This window comes from Alligator sinensis, unplaced genomic scaffold (assembly GCF_000455745.1).
Source record: "Alligator sinensis unplaced genomic scaffold, ASM45574v1 scaffold410_1, whole genome shotgun sequence".
NCBI classification, from domain to species: Eukaryota; Metazoa; Chordata; order Crocodylia; family Alligatoridae; genus Alligator; species Alligator sinensis.
This window is the reverse complement of record NW_005841972.1, coordinates 685,457-703,650: the sequence shown is the minus strand read 5'-3', so window position 1 is coordinate 703,650 and position 18,194 is coordinate 685,457. Positions and strand designations below refer to the sequence as shown.

Here is an 18,194-nt window from a genome sequence, read left to right as displayed (position 1 = left end):
TAGGCTCTGTCCATAGTCCATCCCCTTCCCCTGTGACCCTTAGGTCATCAAGTTCCTGAACCTTGCACACACTCTGCAAGACCAGATTAAGCCTGCCTACTTCTTATCCTTGGGTATAGTCTCCAGAAGATTTGGCTCTGAATAGGAAGGTAGGTGACTGTGGCTGCCCTTTGCTGATGTGCTGCCTGACAAACAGGGCTACAGCATCCCTTGATTAAATTGCTTGTGTCAGGGCTGAGAATTAGGTGAAGCAAGGGCTCCTTTCCAGTGACACCAAAGTGCCTCCACATAATTTTTGGTATGAATAGGATTAGCTTTGCTGGATGCTGCCTGTGTGGCCCCTAACCTGCTAACTCTGCTCTCACTCTTCCAGACCTGCTCTACATCTCTGAGTATTTCTCTCAGAGTGCCCAGAAGCTGTCCTTCTACAGCTGGTATGGGAATGCCAAGCTCTTCCAATTTCATGTGCCAGAGGACACTGTTCTGCTGCGCTGGCTTCTTCAGGCATCCAAAGGGAATGAACCTGAGTGCAGCAACACAGAAATCACTATGTATGTATGACTTGGTATCTGTGGGCAGCAGGGCCCAGTTATGATGCTGTTCTATGGGAATGTGAACTGATCTTTCCTGACCTCCTGACTCTTAATGCTGCATGGGTGTAATTTAAAAAAAAATAAATTGATAGTTTTTAAACATATTAGAAACACATTTCTAATGTGCCCCTTACCAAAGAGTCTTGGGCATTGAGTATTGGCTCTAATATCAAGATGAAAGTGACATAAGACTACCTGAGAGCACTACACAGTGAAGGCTGCTGCCTCACTGTCCCTAAGTGGCAGTGCTTCCCTCCCTCCTTTTGTCTGCAAGTACCTCAGGCCGGTGGGCAAGGCTGACTGCTTTGTGTCGTGCCAGTTACCCTGCATTGCATCTCAAAGGAACCCGGAGAATGGAAACAGTGATTAAAGGCCTGGACAAATTCTTCTTTGAGTGACAGGACAGATTGAATGTAGTATCTCAGGAAGGAGATGAATACACAGGCACGTGGTAAACATACAGAATAATGAGTGGGGGGATTTAGAGCTTTTTTCCTCTTTTTTTAGCAATACAAGAAGTAAGCAAGGGGAGTGTTTACACATGCAATTAATGTGAAGCAGTAAACTCCAGAATGTATTGCTCCTGGGTGTACTGTTTGAATGTGTGCCTGGGAGCAATAAACTCTAGAGTTTATTGCTGTTTGAATGTGTACTCGGGAGTGCAGCATGTTGCTGGAGCAGAGCAGCTCTGGCTGGCAGGCTGACTTGGAGGTCAGCCTGACAGCCCAGGGTGGCTCCCCCCCCAGCTCATGCTGCAGATAGGCTGGCTGGGGCACAAGAATGCTTCAGTACAGGGCTAGCCAGCAGACAGCCTCTACACTGAAGTACACTCATGCCCCAGCCAGCCAGGACAGCATCTATACATGTGCTGCTGTGGAGTAAATTAGTTTCCTTCAGCCTAATAGGGATGCACATGTAGATGTTGAGATGTTTACTGCATAGCTAATTAGCATACTGCTCATTAAACATCTTGTGTAGACATGCCCAAGCAGTGGCATTTAAAGCAGGGGTGGGCAATTATTTTGACTGGAGGGCCATTTAATGAGTTTTGGTGAGCTGTCGAGGGCCAAAAAGGTAGCTCCGTCCCTTGACAGGTGCCGTGCCCCCTGGTCACCATTTTGGGACCGGGTGTCCTGCCCCACCCCTGAGCTTTGCCACTGGAAGTTCCTCCCCTTGCTCCCCGAAGTATTCCCTTGTTGGGGGGAGGGGGAGTTTGCCTTCTTGGGATCAGAAAAAAACCAAATCATATACTAATGTTGGACAGAAGACCAACACATGGGTTCAGCAACCAAGGTCTTTATTGAGTGACGCACATAGATCAAGTGGGGAAAAGCAATGCTCTATCTAAAATCATTCATACTCTCACACATACACACAAGCCAATCCATTGGTGCTCCAGTTCAGTCACAATGTCTAATCCCAGTGCCTTTTGACATGATGAGTTTATGGGAGGGATGCTGGTAGTTTTCTCCAAAGCTGATGTGGATGACATACAGCATCGTTGGGGCCCAGTCTGCACTGTCCTTCTATACTTAGTTTAGGCAGACATTGTTGCAGTGCCCCTGACAACATACTTAGCCAGTCACCTTGTTGCTGTTGAGCTGGCTCTAGTCACATCCCTCATGGCTTAGATGTGCAGATGGATGGTAAAGCTTAGACATGCAGATGGTAAGATGGATGGTAAGGAGTTACTTTGATTTACAACATCCTGAGACAGGGGAGACAGTGTCTCTGCTTTGCTCCTTATCTTCTTGTAGATTGTTTGTTTGTTCTTCTCAAGGTTGCTTTCTCATCCAAAATTAATTCTTAACACTAAAAATCAAACATCTACATATTTTAATTTTATTAAAAAATATATTTTAGTCCTGATTTACATGTGTTTGCACAGTGTATAAAGAGGCGATTGCATAATAGCTCCAAACTAAGTCTTACTCTTGTATATTTGTATGTGTGGGGGTATGTGGGCAGGGTGTGGTGTGTGTATGGCTGTGGGGTTTGTGGGAAGGTGTGGGGACGTGTGAGTCTGGGGTTTGTGGGAGGGTGTGGGAAGCGTGGGTCTAGGGTGTGGGGGGGTGTGGATGTGGGAGGTGTGGGTGTGCATGTGGAGGCCTTCCCCTCTCCCCACACATGCCCCCCCCCCCATGGTGCACAGCCCCCACAGCCCCGGCAGCACCAGGTGGTGGGTCCACAGGGTGCTCAAAGCCTGTGCAGGTGAAGCCCCCCAGTGATACGTGGCTCCAGCCACTTTCAGGAGCTGCAGGTGGCAGCAGGGAGCAGGGCCAGGCCAGCCCAGCTTTATTGCATGGCACTCTCCGCAGCTCATGTGCAGCTCTGGGACCCAGCCAGAGCCATGCACTGTGAGGAGGGAGCCCCGCACGATGGAGCTGGTGGACTGGCCTCGCTCTCTGCCACCATGTGCAGCTCCCAGGACTCCACCAGGGAGCAGGGCCAAAATGGCCATAGTTCTATCATGTGTGGCTCCCGCCCCACCACTTCTGGTAGAGTTCCAGGAGCTGCACATGGTGCCAGTGAGCAGGCAGAGCCGCTGGCTCCATTGTGCGGGGCTTACCCCTGGTGGTGCACAAGTCCTGGGAGCTGCACATGAACCATGGGGAGTCCACGTGATGGAACTGGGCCAATCTGGGCTCTGTGCTCCTGCTGCCGCACTGACCGCAGGCCTTACACTTGGGGCTCTGCTTTTGCCAGCCCCAGCCCTGGCCTGCATGCTCCTGGCCAGCTGTAGCTTCCTCCCACCCACCCCCACTTACCTACCTGCTGCCTGGAGTGCTGTAGCAGGGATAGGAGGAAGAGCCCCTGGAGGCTAGGGGAGCTGAATAGTTCCTGCTGTGTGTGGGCTGGGCTCAGGGCTGGGGCTGAGGCCCTCTCATGTACAAGGATGGGAGTGCAGCATGCTGCCCCCAGGCAGGATTGGGTGGCAGGGCTGTGCAAAATTTCTCTGGCTGTTTTGTTTTGACACTGTTTCGACTCATTTTGAGCTCAAAACAAAGAGCTTCGATACAGCCTTGGAACAAAATGAGGACAGTTGAAACATTTCAAAATTTTTGAAATGTTTTGAGTTTAGAAGCTCAAGCTGGGCTTGCCTGCAAGGAAACAAAATAAGGATATGGTGGGGGAGGAGGACTGTTCTCGTATTGACTGTGTAGCTGGCCAGTGACTGATCCTTCCCTGAGGCCCCTTCCAATTCCAGTGCTCTGGGGGAGGGATGGAAAAACAGCATAAAAGGCAGCATTCTTTGAACTGGCCTGCTTTCTGCCTTGGGATTTGACAGTTACTGAGCTCTTCCAGCAGCTCAGGAGCATTAGACAACAAAGGCTACTACTAGCATTGATTTAAATGATTTCTTACTTGCTAGACTAGCCTAGCAAGAGGGGTTCCAGAAAACCTTTTTCTTTCTTCTAGATACTTTTATTTTATGATTATATTCATTGATTTATTCTTTTCAATTTTATAATTATATTGGCTTTTACACTATAGAATTTAATTTATATAGGAAGAGAGATGCATTTATATTTTATTTCTATACATTTATACCTTGCGGCATATACACACCTTACAGAATTTATATAGGAATGCAGATTCATAGCGTCTTACTTTTATACAAATATATAAATGTAACACACCGTGAAGTGTGGTGGAAAGGCAGCTGGCAAGCTATCGGGGTGGGGGGTGGAAGATGGGGTAGAGGGAGAGGTGTAAGTCCCCCCCCGTCCCCCCCCCTCCCAAACTGAGACGCAACCTCTTTCTTACAACTGGAAAGAGATGAGGTCTTCCACAAGAAGCAAGGAGAGGGCAGCACTGCCAGTACCACTGTCTGTGCCTGAGACTGCATCCTTTCCAAGAGCACCAGCTATAACCCTCCCCACCCCCACCACCACCCTGACAACAAGCAGCAGTATCAGCACCAGCATGAAGAGTCTCCTCCACCCCCATTTCACTTCCCATGTTGAGCCTTCCAGTGCCAGAGGATCTTGGGATCTGGATCTGAGTGCCATAGCAAGGGAAATTCTGGGGAAGGAGGGGGAATCATCTGAGTTTGTGCTCTACACTCCTCAAGTTTCACCTAGAGCCAGGTCTCCTTCCCCAGAAGGCGCTTCAGAGGAGGTTGAGGTAGAGCAGAGCTTTCCAAACTTTTCATGTTGGTGACACACTTTTTAGACATGTATCATTTCGCGACACAGTAATTCAGTTCCGGGGGAGGGGCCAAGGGAAGCAGACGTGAGTAAGGGAGCTCTGCGGTGCCCTTCTGCAAAATTTTCTGCATTTCGCGCGACACACCTACACACTGCCGCCAACACACTAATGTGTCACGGCACACAGTTTGGAAAGCTCTGAGGTAGAGGTTGTGGAGGCAAGTGGCTCAGGTGTGTCTGCTCCTGTTGCTCTGCCTCTGCCTGCTGAGGAGGGGGAAAGGCAGCATCTACACATGCACCCATGCCCCAGAAGCAAGTGGGTAGGGTGGTCTGGAATCATTTTGAGCTGGGAGATGATCCCATGTATGCTATCTGCTTGCACTGCTGAGCCAAAACCAGCCGGAGCAAGGGAACAAAACACATGAGCACCATGGGGATGCTGATGTATCTCTGCAGGCACCACCCTTTTGCCCTTGCTTCTCCCCAGCCTGGCACCAGTGAGACTGTGGCCAAAGAGAAGTCCCCCTCTTGCTCCAAAGCCCCTGTCCCTCCAAAGTAGAGGCAGGCCACCCTGGTACAGCAGGGGAAAGTCAGACAGAAACCAGGGCATGTTGCAAGTGTTAGCAAGATCACCCAAAGCACTGGGGAGATGCTTGCTGTGGATGGCTGGCCCTTCACCTTAGTTCCTTAGCTGAGCGGCCAGGGTTCAGGTGGCTCGTGGCGCTTGTGGCCCCATTGTACCAAGTGCCCGGATGCACCACCTTCAGCAGGGCCGTAGTGCCCTCTCTGTATGAGTCATGCAGTGAGTACTTGAGGGAGGAGCTGTGCAAGGCAGGTCTGCAGGTGGCCTTACACTTCACTTCGGACATCTGGAGCAGCCGGGGTGGAGATCACGCCTACCTTTCCCTCACAGGGCAGGTGTGACCACTTTGGCCATTGGTGGGCTCTCCTTCATGCCAAGGTGATGGATGAATTCCACGTGGCAACCAAGATCGTGGGGGCTGTGAACCACTTGGTGCAGGGGTGGCTCGTTCGGCAGGGCAATCTCGCCCACAGGTTCATGGTCACTGACAATGGGGCCAATATAGTCAAGGTGGTCCGTGATGCCAACTTCATTGGCATGTGCTGTGTGGCACAGAATTTCCACCTCATTATCAGGGACACCTTGGGGGGGGACAGGGCTGCCGGTGACGGCGCCAACACCACCAGCAAGCTCATTTCCAAATACAAGAAGGTAGCAGGGTACTTCCACAGGAACATCAAGGTGGGCAAGATGCTGCAGGACAAACAAACAGAGCTGTACATCCCGCAGCACAAAATCACGCAGGATGTGGAGACTCGGTGGGACTCCATATACATGATGCTCGAGACGCTGGTGGAGCAACAGAAGGCCATCCATGAGATGGCCTCACTCAGGGAGATTGGAATCAGCGGCCCCTTAACAGAGCTGAGTGGGATACCATCTCCCAGATCTTGGTGGTCCTCAAGCTCTTCCTCAAGGCAACCGAGACCCTCAGTGCTGGCGATGTCCTTCTTAGCCAGGTGATCCCCATAGTGAGGGAACTTCAGAGCCAAATGGAGAGCTTCCAGGGGATCAGTGTTCCTGGCTGGGTCAAGCCGCTGTCATCAGATGTCCAAGCACTGGTGAGGCGGCTGAAGGAGAGCATCAGGAAATGGCTTGATTCCTTGCGGTCCAGTACAGTCCATGTGTTGGCCACCATGTGTGACCTGAGGGTGAAGGGCAACGTATGCAGCAGCCAAAGCCTGAGACAGTGGACAGAGGTGCTGGTGAAGAGTCAGGGAGGCAGAATGGCGGAGGCAGGGGGACGTGGAAGAGGGGGATCCACTGTCCCATGGTAGCACACCATCCACTAGCCAGTCTCCTCCTCCACCACAGGTGCTGCCAATGTGGGCCAAGAACTTGGCTTCCTTGGAGGGGTCCAGAGCCACCAGACCCCATCACCAGGCAGGTAGTGCTGAAGCCTTGGTGGCTGCCTATTTTGCTGAGAACGTGGAGCCACTGCTGTGTGACCTTTGACCTATTGGGCAAGCTGCAGCCAGATGTGGCTGGATCTGGCCAGAGTTGCCCGCGAATACCTGTCCTGTCCACCGACTAGTGTTCCGAGCAAGAGTGTGTTCAGCATTGCTGGGGATGTAGTTACACCCCACTGCACCTGCTTGGATCTTGGTTTGGTGGAGCAGCTGGTATTCCTGATGGTGAACCTCCTGCTGCTGGGGTTCTGCAAGCTCCAGGTGCAGACGGAGTGAATGCCACCCTCCTCACTCCATCTGCACCTATTTCCTTTTTTCATTTTTTAACAGCCATTTAATGCCTCTCAGAGCTGGAGGGGACATTTACTGCATCACCAGCCAACAGGGGAAGAACATGTCCCTGCTCAGCTTCTGTGCCAGGACAAATTTGGAGGTAGGGACTGAGGCTATGGGGAAGGAAGAGGCCCGAGGTCCTAGGCATGACCACTAAAACTGCACTCTGCCAGGGTCGGGGAGGCCTGGTGGAACTGCTGGCAGTGCAGCAGCCCCAGGAAATGTCAGGACTGAGGATCCCCCTGGTGAAAGGTGGGTAGAAGGTGCCATAACCTCCAGCCCTCACACGCATGCACACAGTCCTGGCTGGGGAAAGCCCAGACCTGTCATGTCTTTGACAGGCTTGAGGCTTGCTGGTTGTAGTGAAGTTGTGAGGCTCCAGGTGAGCTCAGCTTAGCTGCCTGGGGGGCCAGCTTTTGGGTTGAAAAACCCTTTGTTAGGCTGAGGGAGCACCTGCAGTTGCAGGGTGTATGCTGTTCCTGGATGGAAGGAATAGTAAAGAAGCCAGAAGCTGGCATGCAGTGCAAGTAAGAAAGCCAGTCAGTGAAAATGGAAATGGAGGTGTCAGGGTGAGGGACAGGCTGGGGTGGACGGGGTGAAGGGGGATGTCGCAGCGGAGGTAAAAATGGAGAGGTACTTGGGGAGTCAGATGTCCAGCAGGTTGTAGTGTGTCAGAATTCTAATGTCTATATTGAGTCCATGAGTTTCTCTACCTAGGCGGCTGATGGAGTGAAGTTCATAGGCCTGGTACATCTAAGCCCCAGAGCTCGGGCTGGCAGGGAGAGTTCTCTGGCAGCTGCTGGAGAAGAAGCTCTGGCAGGGAAGGGAAGAAGGAAAGAAAGGCTCTAGTCTGTGACAGTTTGGCTGCCTGAGATGCTGCTGGTGCTACTGTGCTGCTTACTAAGTTATTACCTGTTGTTATTTAAAGTGGAGGACCAGGCTGAGACTGTAGGGGAGGAGGAGACCTCATTGGGGCACACTACTGTGTCATGTAGAGGCCCCAGCGCCAGTGAGGGCGCACCTTAACATGCACACAGTGTCACCCATGTCGTTAGTTTTGGTTGTCAGCAGCCTAAGGTGCAGTTTACCAGAAACCCCTGCACCTATCTCCTTGAAACTTGGCAAACATTGTGGCCTCAGCAGGGGCTACCCTCCCTGCTCTTGTCATTTGAATCAAGCATGAAACGACAAAGTTATAGGCAGTTTCATGATTCCCCATTATAGCCTATGGGCAAAACAGCGTAGAAACTGCAAAACGGTTTCGACAAAATGAAACGGAGCAGCGGTTTCAAAACAAAACTCTAAATGAAAGTGTCCCATCGAAACGGCTACTGGGCGGGCATAGCCCCATGCAGAGTGCAGCAGGGACAGCCACGGGCTGGGTCATTTACAATGAATTGGTGGCCACCTGCCTGCGGGGCAAGTGATGTTGTCAGGTGAGTTGAATCTGGCTTGCGGCCTGTATTTTTCCCGCCCCTGCATTAAAGTGTAACAGAGAGCCTTGGATCTGAGGAAAGGCACTTGATGCCCAAGAGCTTGTCCAACAGCTTGCACAACCATACAGTTGGTCCAGTAAAAGATAGCCGCAATATCCTCACCTCTTGTACATTTCCAGGACTACCACAGCTACAACACTCCAGCGCTATTTTTAAAAGGTGGCAAATTCAACATTGATCAAAAGAAATGCTCTTTTTTGCACAATATAATTGCCATAGTTTTGCTGAGGCTAAAAACAAAAAGATGGAAGGAGGGATTGGGCTCTGTGCTAGACAACAAGTATACATGAAGCTATTGCCCCTTCCCACACAATAACCCTTTATTGCTCAGACCTCGCTCTCTTATGAGTAGCATGAAACTTCACCGGGACAGATTATCCTGTGTCTGCCTGCTACAGGCTGTTTTGTGTCTTCATTTGAAGGATCTAATAACAACTAGTATCAGAGACTGGATGCTAGACTAAATAATCTGCAGGTTTGGACTACCCTGGCAATCCCTAACTTTTTGTGTGTGACTTCTTATGTTTTATCAGTTGCCACTGTGTTGGGACCTACCCTTGAGACACTTGCTCAGTACTGTCTTACTGTCACAGAGCACTAAGGTGTGCCTGCTCCTTTAAGGGCAGAAACTGCCTAGAGAGAGGGCCCTAGGAGCCAGGCAGAACTACCCCACAGATGCAGGCTGCTGTGGCAGTAGGCTAATGAGGGAATTAGTTAGCACCTGCACCTGGTCAGGTGACTGGAAGAAGGCAGGGCCCTGGGCACATATAGGCCTCAGGGCTGGGACTGGAGGTAGTGCTCTGGCAGCAGTCAGGGAGGAAGGAGTTCATGCAGAAAAGTTCCATGGAGAGGATTGGTTGCCTGTTCTGCTGCTGAAGTAAGACTGATGGGCTCTAGGAGCATCTAAAGTACCTGGAGATACGAGGCACATATTGCTGAGGCAGAAACTGGCCCTTTTAAAGGTACAGAATGTGGCTTCCCATGTCATTGTTATTGTTAGGTTGTAGCCCAGGGGCTCATATTTATGTTTGTTGTTTAATCCAGTGGACCAGGCTGAGGCCATTGGAGAGGAGGAGAAGACCTCATTGGGGCACACTACACTGGGGAGAGCCCAGCGCCAGAGAGGGTGTGCAGACAAAAGCCAAGGGCTCAGCGATGGCAGGAGGCCAAGCTAGCCTAAGTCCTCCAAGGGACAACATTTTGAATACCATCTGCGAGGCATGGGGTGTGGTAAAGGAGTGGTTTTGGAGACATGCATCTAGCCCATAAGGCTTGAGGTGTCCCACAAGGCACTTACTTAGAGCTGGACCCAGCAAGGTGTCTAAGAACTCACAGGGTTTAGTGGGGTCCACCAGGACTGTGACTGCGCAGTAACTTGAGGGCAGCTTCCCTATCTACTATCTGTTAACCATCAAGACGTGGCAGGAGAGATTAGAAGGTGCCCGCAGGGCGAAGCTGGCACGGTCACAGGGCCCTAGGAGTATCAGAGCTGTCTCTAGGGACCCACCCTGTGACACTATGTTTGCTCTCCACTGACTGAGCTGCTTGTTTGCACTTCCTCAGACTCCCTGGTGTCTAGAGAGGAAAGTAATTGTGCTTTTGTTTAGGTCTCTCCTGCACAGTTGCTGCTTTAATTATTTTCCTGGCCATTAAGAATTTCCTACTTCCCCTTCCCCACAAGGGTTTGCTAGTGGATAAAGAGTAGGACAGGCAATGGTAACCTCTGGAGTCCAGTCCTATCCATGCTGGAATTGTAATGATGGCTCCATCATCTCAGAAACAGGTTTTTGTCTCCAGTATGCTTCACTGGTTAACCCTGTCCAACCTGGATTTTTTTCAGATGCTCATGCTGTGTTAGAGTGAAGTTGTAACCTTTTACCTGCAGCCTTCTCTGTTTTTTCTTGCAGCCACTTCCGCTATGGAGCTCCTCCCGTTATCAACCCACTGCACACTCAGTTTCCTGCTAACATGACTGTCCATCCTTCATACAACCAAACCATGACATTGAATGTCACTACACAGAACAGCACCTTTGTGAATATCACTACCCCAGCCGCTGGAGACTGGTTCATTGTTGCGCACCTGCCTGAGACTGAAGGCAGGATCAAAGTAAAGGTAATGGCTATCTAGGCTCCCTTCTGCAGGATCTGCCCCTCTTGCACCTTATGCCCAGGGTTTGGGTGAGGAACAAGCCTTTGGTCGTTCAGTGATGGAGAAAGCTGTTAACATTTTGATAATGATTTATCTTGAAATAACTTTGAGGCTGGGCATGGAATAGCAAGGTCAAAGTTGGGGCAGTTTAACTCATGCACACCTAACAGATAATGAGTAACAGCTGCTGGGCAGTCCTGAGCTCCCTTCCCCTTTTGAATCTGCTACAGCTGCACATTTGTCCATACTCTTTGCTCAGATAACAGATGCTCTTTTGGCCCCATGGGCCAGATGAGTGGCACAGGGCTTGTCTGCAGGCTGGAATGGGCCGTGGGGCTCAGTACCACACCCTTCCTGCCCTGCACACCAGGATTGGGGCCTGGCACGGTCTCCTCCTGCCCCCTGTGTGCCAGGATTGGGTCCTGGTGGCCCAGCACTAGCCCCTCCCTATCTCCCCACACTGGGATTGGTCCTTGGGGCCTGATGCCACCCCTGCCCAGCTCTGTGCCCTGTGGTTCCCTATGGATATTTGGCAGCAGGGGAGCAGTGCCACCCATGGGGAGCCCTGCAGGGTGGATGACATGGCACTGCGGGCTGGATTTAGCCCATGAGCCAGAGGTTGAGCACCCCTGGTCTAGAAAGAAGGGAATTTAGTTGGACTAAAGGAAAGCATTTGTTACAGTGCTATAGGCAAATTACTATCTAAAATGGAGAAGATGGGGATTAATAGAAGAATTGTGAGTTGGGAAAGGAACTGGATAAAAGGGAGACTCTGTAGGTACTATGGAAAGAGAAAGTTTCAGGCTAGAAGGAGGTTGCTGGTGGAAGTTTCCTCCAAGGATCAGTCTTTGGACTAGTATCCTTAAATATTGTCATTAATGGCATTGGTATGGAAAGTAGAAATATGTTGGTGAAACTCACTCAAGTAATGAAGTTGGGATACACTAACAGTTCAGAGGAGGATTAGGATGTTGTACAGGGAAAACTGAATGACCTTGAGAACTAGAGTAACAGAAATGGGATTGAAATTCAATATTACAAATGAAGGTTGTGCACTTAGGGGAGTAATAAAAACATCTGCCATAATATGGAAGCTTCTCAGTTGAATATGACTGAGGAGGAGAATACTTGGGTGTACTAATTGATCATGGGGTAACTGCAAGCTGACAATGGAATGCAGTTGTGAAAAGCAAATATATTTTAGCACATGTTAAGTTAGACATTTTTATTAGAGATTGTTAGTGTCACTGACAAGATAATTAGTAGTGGTAGAGTGTCACTAAAAAAATTAGTGCTGCTGTATAAGGCCATGGTGAGTTCTCATCTGGAGTAAGTTGTACCCTTCTGGTCACTCTTGTTCAGAAAGATGAACTAAAACTGGAACAGATACAAAGAAGGGTGTCAAGGATGTAGGGCCTATTTTACAAGCATAAACTAGAAGAGGTTCGTTTGTTCAGCATAACATAACTGCATGAAAGGGGAAAATGAATGTCCCTGTTACCATCAGGGAGTGAAAGGAACTGTTAAAGCTAGTGGTGGGCTTTTGGCCCGGGTCCAAATAAGTGATGTGGGGCCAGTCTGTGTGCCAAATCGAGCCCCACACATCAGCATCAGGCAGTGGTGCCTGGCACAGCTCCTTCCTATCTCTGGATGCTAGTATTAGGCCCCAGAGGGATGGCAGCATCTCAGAACACCCAGATTGGGCCCTGGAAGCCTGGCACCACCCCTTCCCACCCCTACATACTGGGATTGGTCCCCAAGAGTCTGGTACTGGCCCCTCCTACTCCCAAGCACCAGGACTGGGCCCTGAGGGCCTGGTGTTGTTTCCTCCTGGCTCCCCACAGCAGGATTGGGGCCTGGCACCACCTGTGTCCAGCCCTGTGTGGTAGGATTGGGCCTCTGATCCAGTACACAGGGCCTGGGGTTCCGTATGAGTCCAGATATTTGGCAGCAGGGGGACACTTCTCCCCGACTGCCAAATTTCCAGACCTGTGGGAAGTCCTGCAGGCTGGATGACGAGGTGTTGCAGGCCAGATCTGGCCTGTGGCCTGGTGGCTGAACTAAGTTTAAGGCCACTGTCATCAAAGGACAAATGTATATAAACATGGCATGAATAAATTTAAGATGGAAATTAGAAGAAGTTTCATTCATATTGAAGATCTGAAGTAACCTTCTGATGGGAGTAGGGGGAACAAAAAACTGATGGAGTTTGATAAGGCTGTGGGCAGGCATAATATTTTGAAATGTTTCAAATGGTAACAGGGTTTAAAATGTTTAAAAACTGGAGCATTTCAGCCATAGATCGTTGCCATACTTTCCAGCTAGAGTGGTTCAAAATCACCATGTCTGCATGCTATGGTGTTCTCCCCTTGAGCAGGGGACACAACAGGGCTGCAGTGACCTGCAGCTCTGCTGTCCCCTCTCCTCAGGGTGGGGGAGCAGAGCAGATAGCCACTGCAGCTCTGTAGCTCCTCTTTTCCCAGGGTTGCAGCTTTTCTCCACTTACCACACACATTCCCCAATTGCAGAATCTCCCAGCTTTGCAGGGGAGCACAGGGTTTCCTGGCTCCAGTGATGCCCTGAGCAACCACAGTACTTGGACTGATACAACAGCAGCCAGGGTTCAGAGACACTGGAGGGTTGAGAGCACTGCATTGTAGGATGCTGGAGGATCCACCCACCATACAGAAATCAGCTGGAACAGAATGGTACAAAATAGCACCTGCTCTGTCCAGGTATGTTTTTATCACCTTTGGAGCATTTTATCCCACCTACACATCTGTACACTAGCCTTTTGAAATGTTTGAGAAATTTTTAAAAGCCACTTGAAACATTTCAAACGTTCTATCTGTCCACACCCAGATTTATGAAAGGGACTAGATGTTGTTTTAGTGGGGAATAGGATCATAGGAAAGTAGAGCTGGAAGTGACCTTAGGACAATCGAGTCTAATTCCCTGCTGAAGGCAGGATCATCGTTGACGAAGCCATCTCAGTCAAGTGTCTGTCTAACCCGCTCTTGAAAATTTTCAGGAATGGAGATTCCACAACCTATCTAGGTAGCTTGTTCTTTTACTTAACAACCCTTATAGTGCGGAAATTCTTCCTAATCTTCAACCTAAGTTTCTTCTGCTGCAGTTTGAGGCCATTGCTCCTATTTTGTTTCCTGATGGCCATAGGTAATAGTCTTTTTTCATTCTTTTTATAATGGCCTCTCAGGTATTTAAAAACAATTTGAGACTATTGCTTCTTTGTCCTGCCCTCTGTAGTCACAGAGAATAGCCTGCTATTTGAAGACTGTTATTATATCCTCCCTCTGTCTTCTCTTTAGTCTAAATAGTCTTAATTCTTTCAGCCTTTCCTCATAAGTCAAGTTTCCCAGGTCTCTAATAATTTTTATCAGTCAGCTGGACTCTTTCCAGTCTGTCTACATCTTTCTTGAAGTATCCCAAATTGGACACAGGATTCCAGGTGAGACCTTACCAGTGCCAAATACAGTGGAAGAATCACTTCCCAGAATTTGCAAATGATACTCTTGTTAATACAATCCAGTTTGCTGTTGGTTTGTTTTTAAAAATTTTCTTACAGCAAGAGTGTACCATTGGCTGTTATATAGCTTGTAGTGCACTGTAACTCCAAGGTCCTTTTCTGAAGTACTACAGTCTAGCCAGTCCTTCCCCAGTCTATATTTATGTGTGCAACACAGGGGCACCAGGACTAGTGAGTAGGTCAGCCAGCAGACAAACGTAGGCATGCTTAAATGCACGTGTAGACATGCCCTAAGAATGCTAACATGATGTGGCACTCTGTGGCATCTCGAAAGGATCTCAGGGCAGCCCAGGGTATCGTGGATGCCATGAAATTAGGTGTTATTGCCTGTAATTTTGGTTTTCTGCTTCTCTTTCTCAAAAAAAATTGAGTTAAAAAAGAAAGATTGAATTTAATAAAAAACACTGTTATACTTTACCAAAATCTGTGTGGCTGAGTGGAGGTGCAGAGCTGCGCGTGTGGGGGAGCAGCTTGGACCCCATCACAAGAAATGGATTCCTCTTGTCAGAGCCCCAGGTTCATTTGAGGCAGAAGCACTGTGGAAGGTGGAAGGATTTCCAGGTGCTGAGGGGGGCTGTGTGGCAAACCAGTGGAAATGTGGGACCACTGCTCAATGAATCCGGACATCTGATCACCAACATCAAGGAGAAAACTAAACTCCTGAATGAGTACTTCGCATCTGTATTCCACCAGTCTAAGAGCAATAGCCTGCCAAATGCAAATATGACGCAGAATAGTCACACTAGGGATGATCACCTACCAACAGTCAGTATAGAGCTGGTGAAAGAACAGTTAGAGAGGCTGGATATTTATAAGTCAGCAGGACCAGATGAACTCTATCCAAGGGTGCTGCATGAACTAGCCAAAGTCATCGCAGGACCACTGGCGAACCTGTTTGAGAATTCGTGATGCTCAGGAGAGGTCCCAGAAGACTAGAAGAGGGGCAATGTTGTGCCCATCTTCAAAAAGGGGTGGAGAGAGTACCCAGGGAACTACAGGCCAATCAGCCTGACCTAAATCCCAGGAAAAATTCTCAAAAAATTTCTCAAAAAAAAAATGTCTCAAGGAGTCCATATGCGATAAGCTAGTAGAAGGCAAAATTCTGAATGACAGCCAGCATGGCTTTGTCACGGGTACGTTACGTCTGACTAACCTCATCTCTTTCTACAACTGGATTACTCACCATCTGGATAAGAGAGATGAGGTCGATGTCATTTACTTGGACTTTAAGAAGGCCTTTGACTTGGTCCCATGAGGCTGTCAAGGTAAAAGTAGAGGACTATGGGCTCAACAGTTCATCGGTCAGATGGGTGGGAAATTGGCTGCAGGATTGGACCCAGGAAGGTGGGCAGTGGGGTTCCCCAGGGTCTGGTACTTGGACTGGTGCTTTTCAACATATACATCAATGATCTGGATGTGGGGGTGAAGAGTACACTGGCAAAGTTTGCCGATGACACTAAGCTTTGGGGGAGTGTGGCCATGCCTCAGGGTAGGTTGATGATCCAGACAGATTAGTTAAATGGGCGGACCAGAACCAAATGCTGTTCAACACTGAGAAGTGTGAAGTGCTCCATCTGGGGAGGCAGAATCCACAACAAACTTACAGGTTCAGTGGTGCTATGCTAGCTAGCACTACACCCGAAAGGGACCTGGGGGTCATAATTGACCATAAAATGAATGTGGTCAGTGTGCTGCTACAGTTAGCAGAGCAAACTATATGCTGGCATGCATCAACTGATGTATCTCAAGCAAAACTAAGGAAGTTATTCTCCTGCTCTACTCGGCATTGGTGACACTGCAGCTGGAGTACTGCCTCCGGTTCTGGGTGCCACACTTCAAGAAGGATGTGGAGAAGCTTGAGAGAGTCCAGAGAAGAGCCACTTATATGATTTGAGGCCTGAAGAGCAAGTCTTACGAGGAAAGCCTGGCAGATATGGGACTGTTCAGCCTAGAAAAGAGAAGAGTTTGGGGGGATTTGGTGGCAGCTTATATCAGGGGCAAATATATCAGGGGAGAGTATCAGGGGCTAGGCTAACAACTATTCTCCAAAGTGCCCCAGGGGAAAACCAGGAGCAATGATCATAAACTCCTAGAAGGCTTCAGACTGGATATAAGGAAAAACTTCTTTATGGTTTGGGTGACCAGACTCTGGAATAGACTCCTAGCAGGGGTGGTGCAAGGCACCTACCTTGGAGATCTTCAAACGGAGACTGGATGCACAGCTTGCTAGTGTTATCTGATGCCAGCAGTCTTTCCTGCCCAGAGCAGGGAGGCTGGACCTGATGATCTCACAAGATCCCATCCAGCCCTAAACATCTGTGAATCTGTGGCCCTCTGCTTGTGGTGCCTGAGAGACTGGTTGCTCCAGGTTCTCCCAGGAACTTGTTTGTTTGTTTTTTGTAAGACCTACACTGGAAAGCATTTTGTCAATATCACCTCCCTACTAGGTAACCTGGGGGTCAGGCCCCAGGTTTATATGGGGCAGAGGGTGTAAATGAAGGGGTAGTCAGGTGCCGAGCAGTCTGTATAATCCCCTGCTTATGGTTCTGGGGAGGTTGGATGCTCCGCCTCTCCCTTTCCTTCCCCCACCCTCCAAAAGAAACCAAACCAAAACAAAAACCTTGTAGCTTTTCGATTCCTGAACTCAATTTGGCAGTTTCACCTTCCTGGTGCAAACCCTGCAGATGTGAGATCACAGGTTCATTTGGGATGGGGGAGGGGGTTGGGCGCAGGGGTTGTCAGGTGCTGGCATGCTGTCACCACTGGCATGGAGCTGTGCCTGTTCATTGGGTAGAACCTGCCTTACAGGGCCAGCTTCAAGAGTGCAGACTAGAACAGGGGTGGGCAAATATTTGGTCCCAAGGGCCACATACGGAGTTTTGATGAGCTGCTGCATGCTGGGTCAGTACCCTGCCCCCCCACCTCTGTAAGAGCTCACCAAACTTTACCAGCCTTCAAGGGGAAACCTGCCATTTCCTGCATTTTCCCATGGCAAACAGAAAACACAGATCCCTGCACGTGATACTAAGAATACGGGACAAATGCTGTTATGTAGTCATTCAGCCTGGGGCTGGGACTTGATGTTGCTATTTTGGGACTGTCCCGCCCAGTTAGGGGTGGGTGGTCACCCTAGGCAGCCATGGACTGGATCCAGTCAGTTGGCGGGCTGTATTTTGCCCACCCCTAGATTAGAGGGTGAGGAACAATTAACAAGTTATGGACTAATTCACTCCAAAACGAGCATGGAATTGACAACATTCTCTTTTATTACGTGCCCATTATACAATGGCTCTCTTTCCCCCACTACACACCCAGCAATTACCAGGTGTTTAATAGGAACCACAGCTTGTCGAAGAAGCTTGTCAAAGAAGCTTTAGTTAAAGCACGTCCACTGCCATTTTGAAATGCAGGATGCTCATAGATTCCATAGACATTAGGGCTGGAAGGGACCTCGGAAGATCATCGAGTCCAGCCCCCTGCCCAAAGGGCAGGAAGTCAGCTGGGGTCATAGGATCCCAGCAAGATAAGCATCCAGTTTGCTCTTGAAGGTGTTCAATGTAGGCGCTTGAACCACCTCCGGTGGCAGGCTGTTTCAGACCTTGGGGGCTCGGACAGTAAAGAAATTCTTCCTTATGTCCAGCCTGAAACGGTCATGTTGTAGTTTATGACCATTCGACTTAGTCGTCATCCCTTGGGGCGCTCTGGTGAACAAACGTTCCCCCAGATACTGGTGGTCACCCCTGATAAACTTATAGGTGGCCATCAGATCACCCCTGAGCCTGCGCTTTTCCAGGCTAAAGAGCCCCAGGGCGCTCAGCCTGTCATCGTAGGGTCTGCTTCCCTGACCTCTGATCATGCGCGTGGCTCTTCTCTGGACTCTCTCAAGCTTCTCCACATCCTTTTTGAATTGTGGAGCCCAAAACTGGAAGCA

General features: G+C 49.5%; 1 protein-coding gene across 1 annotated transcript in view; it reads left to right on the top strand.

The window, feature by feature from the left end:
* The first annotated feature begins 304 nt into the window (after positions 1–304).
* TMEM8A (transmembrane protein 8A) overlaps positions 305–18,194 on the top strand; it is a 50,381-nt gene continuing 32,491 nt past the window's right edge. The window contains 2 exon segments of the mRNA XM_025200641.1: positions 305–551; positions 10,473–10,680. Coding sequence (XP_025056426.1) covers positions 10,534–10,680 — 147 coding nt within the window. The 5' untranslated portion in view covers positions 305–551; positions 10,473–10,533.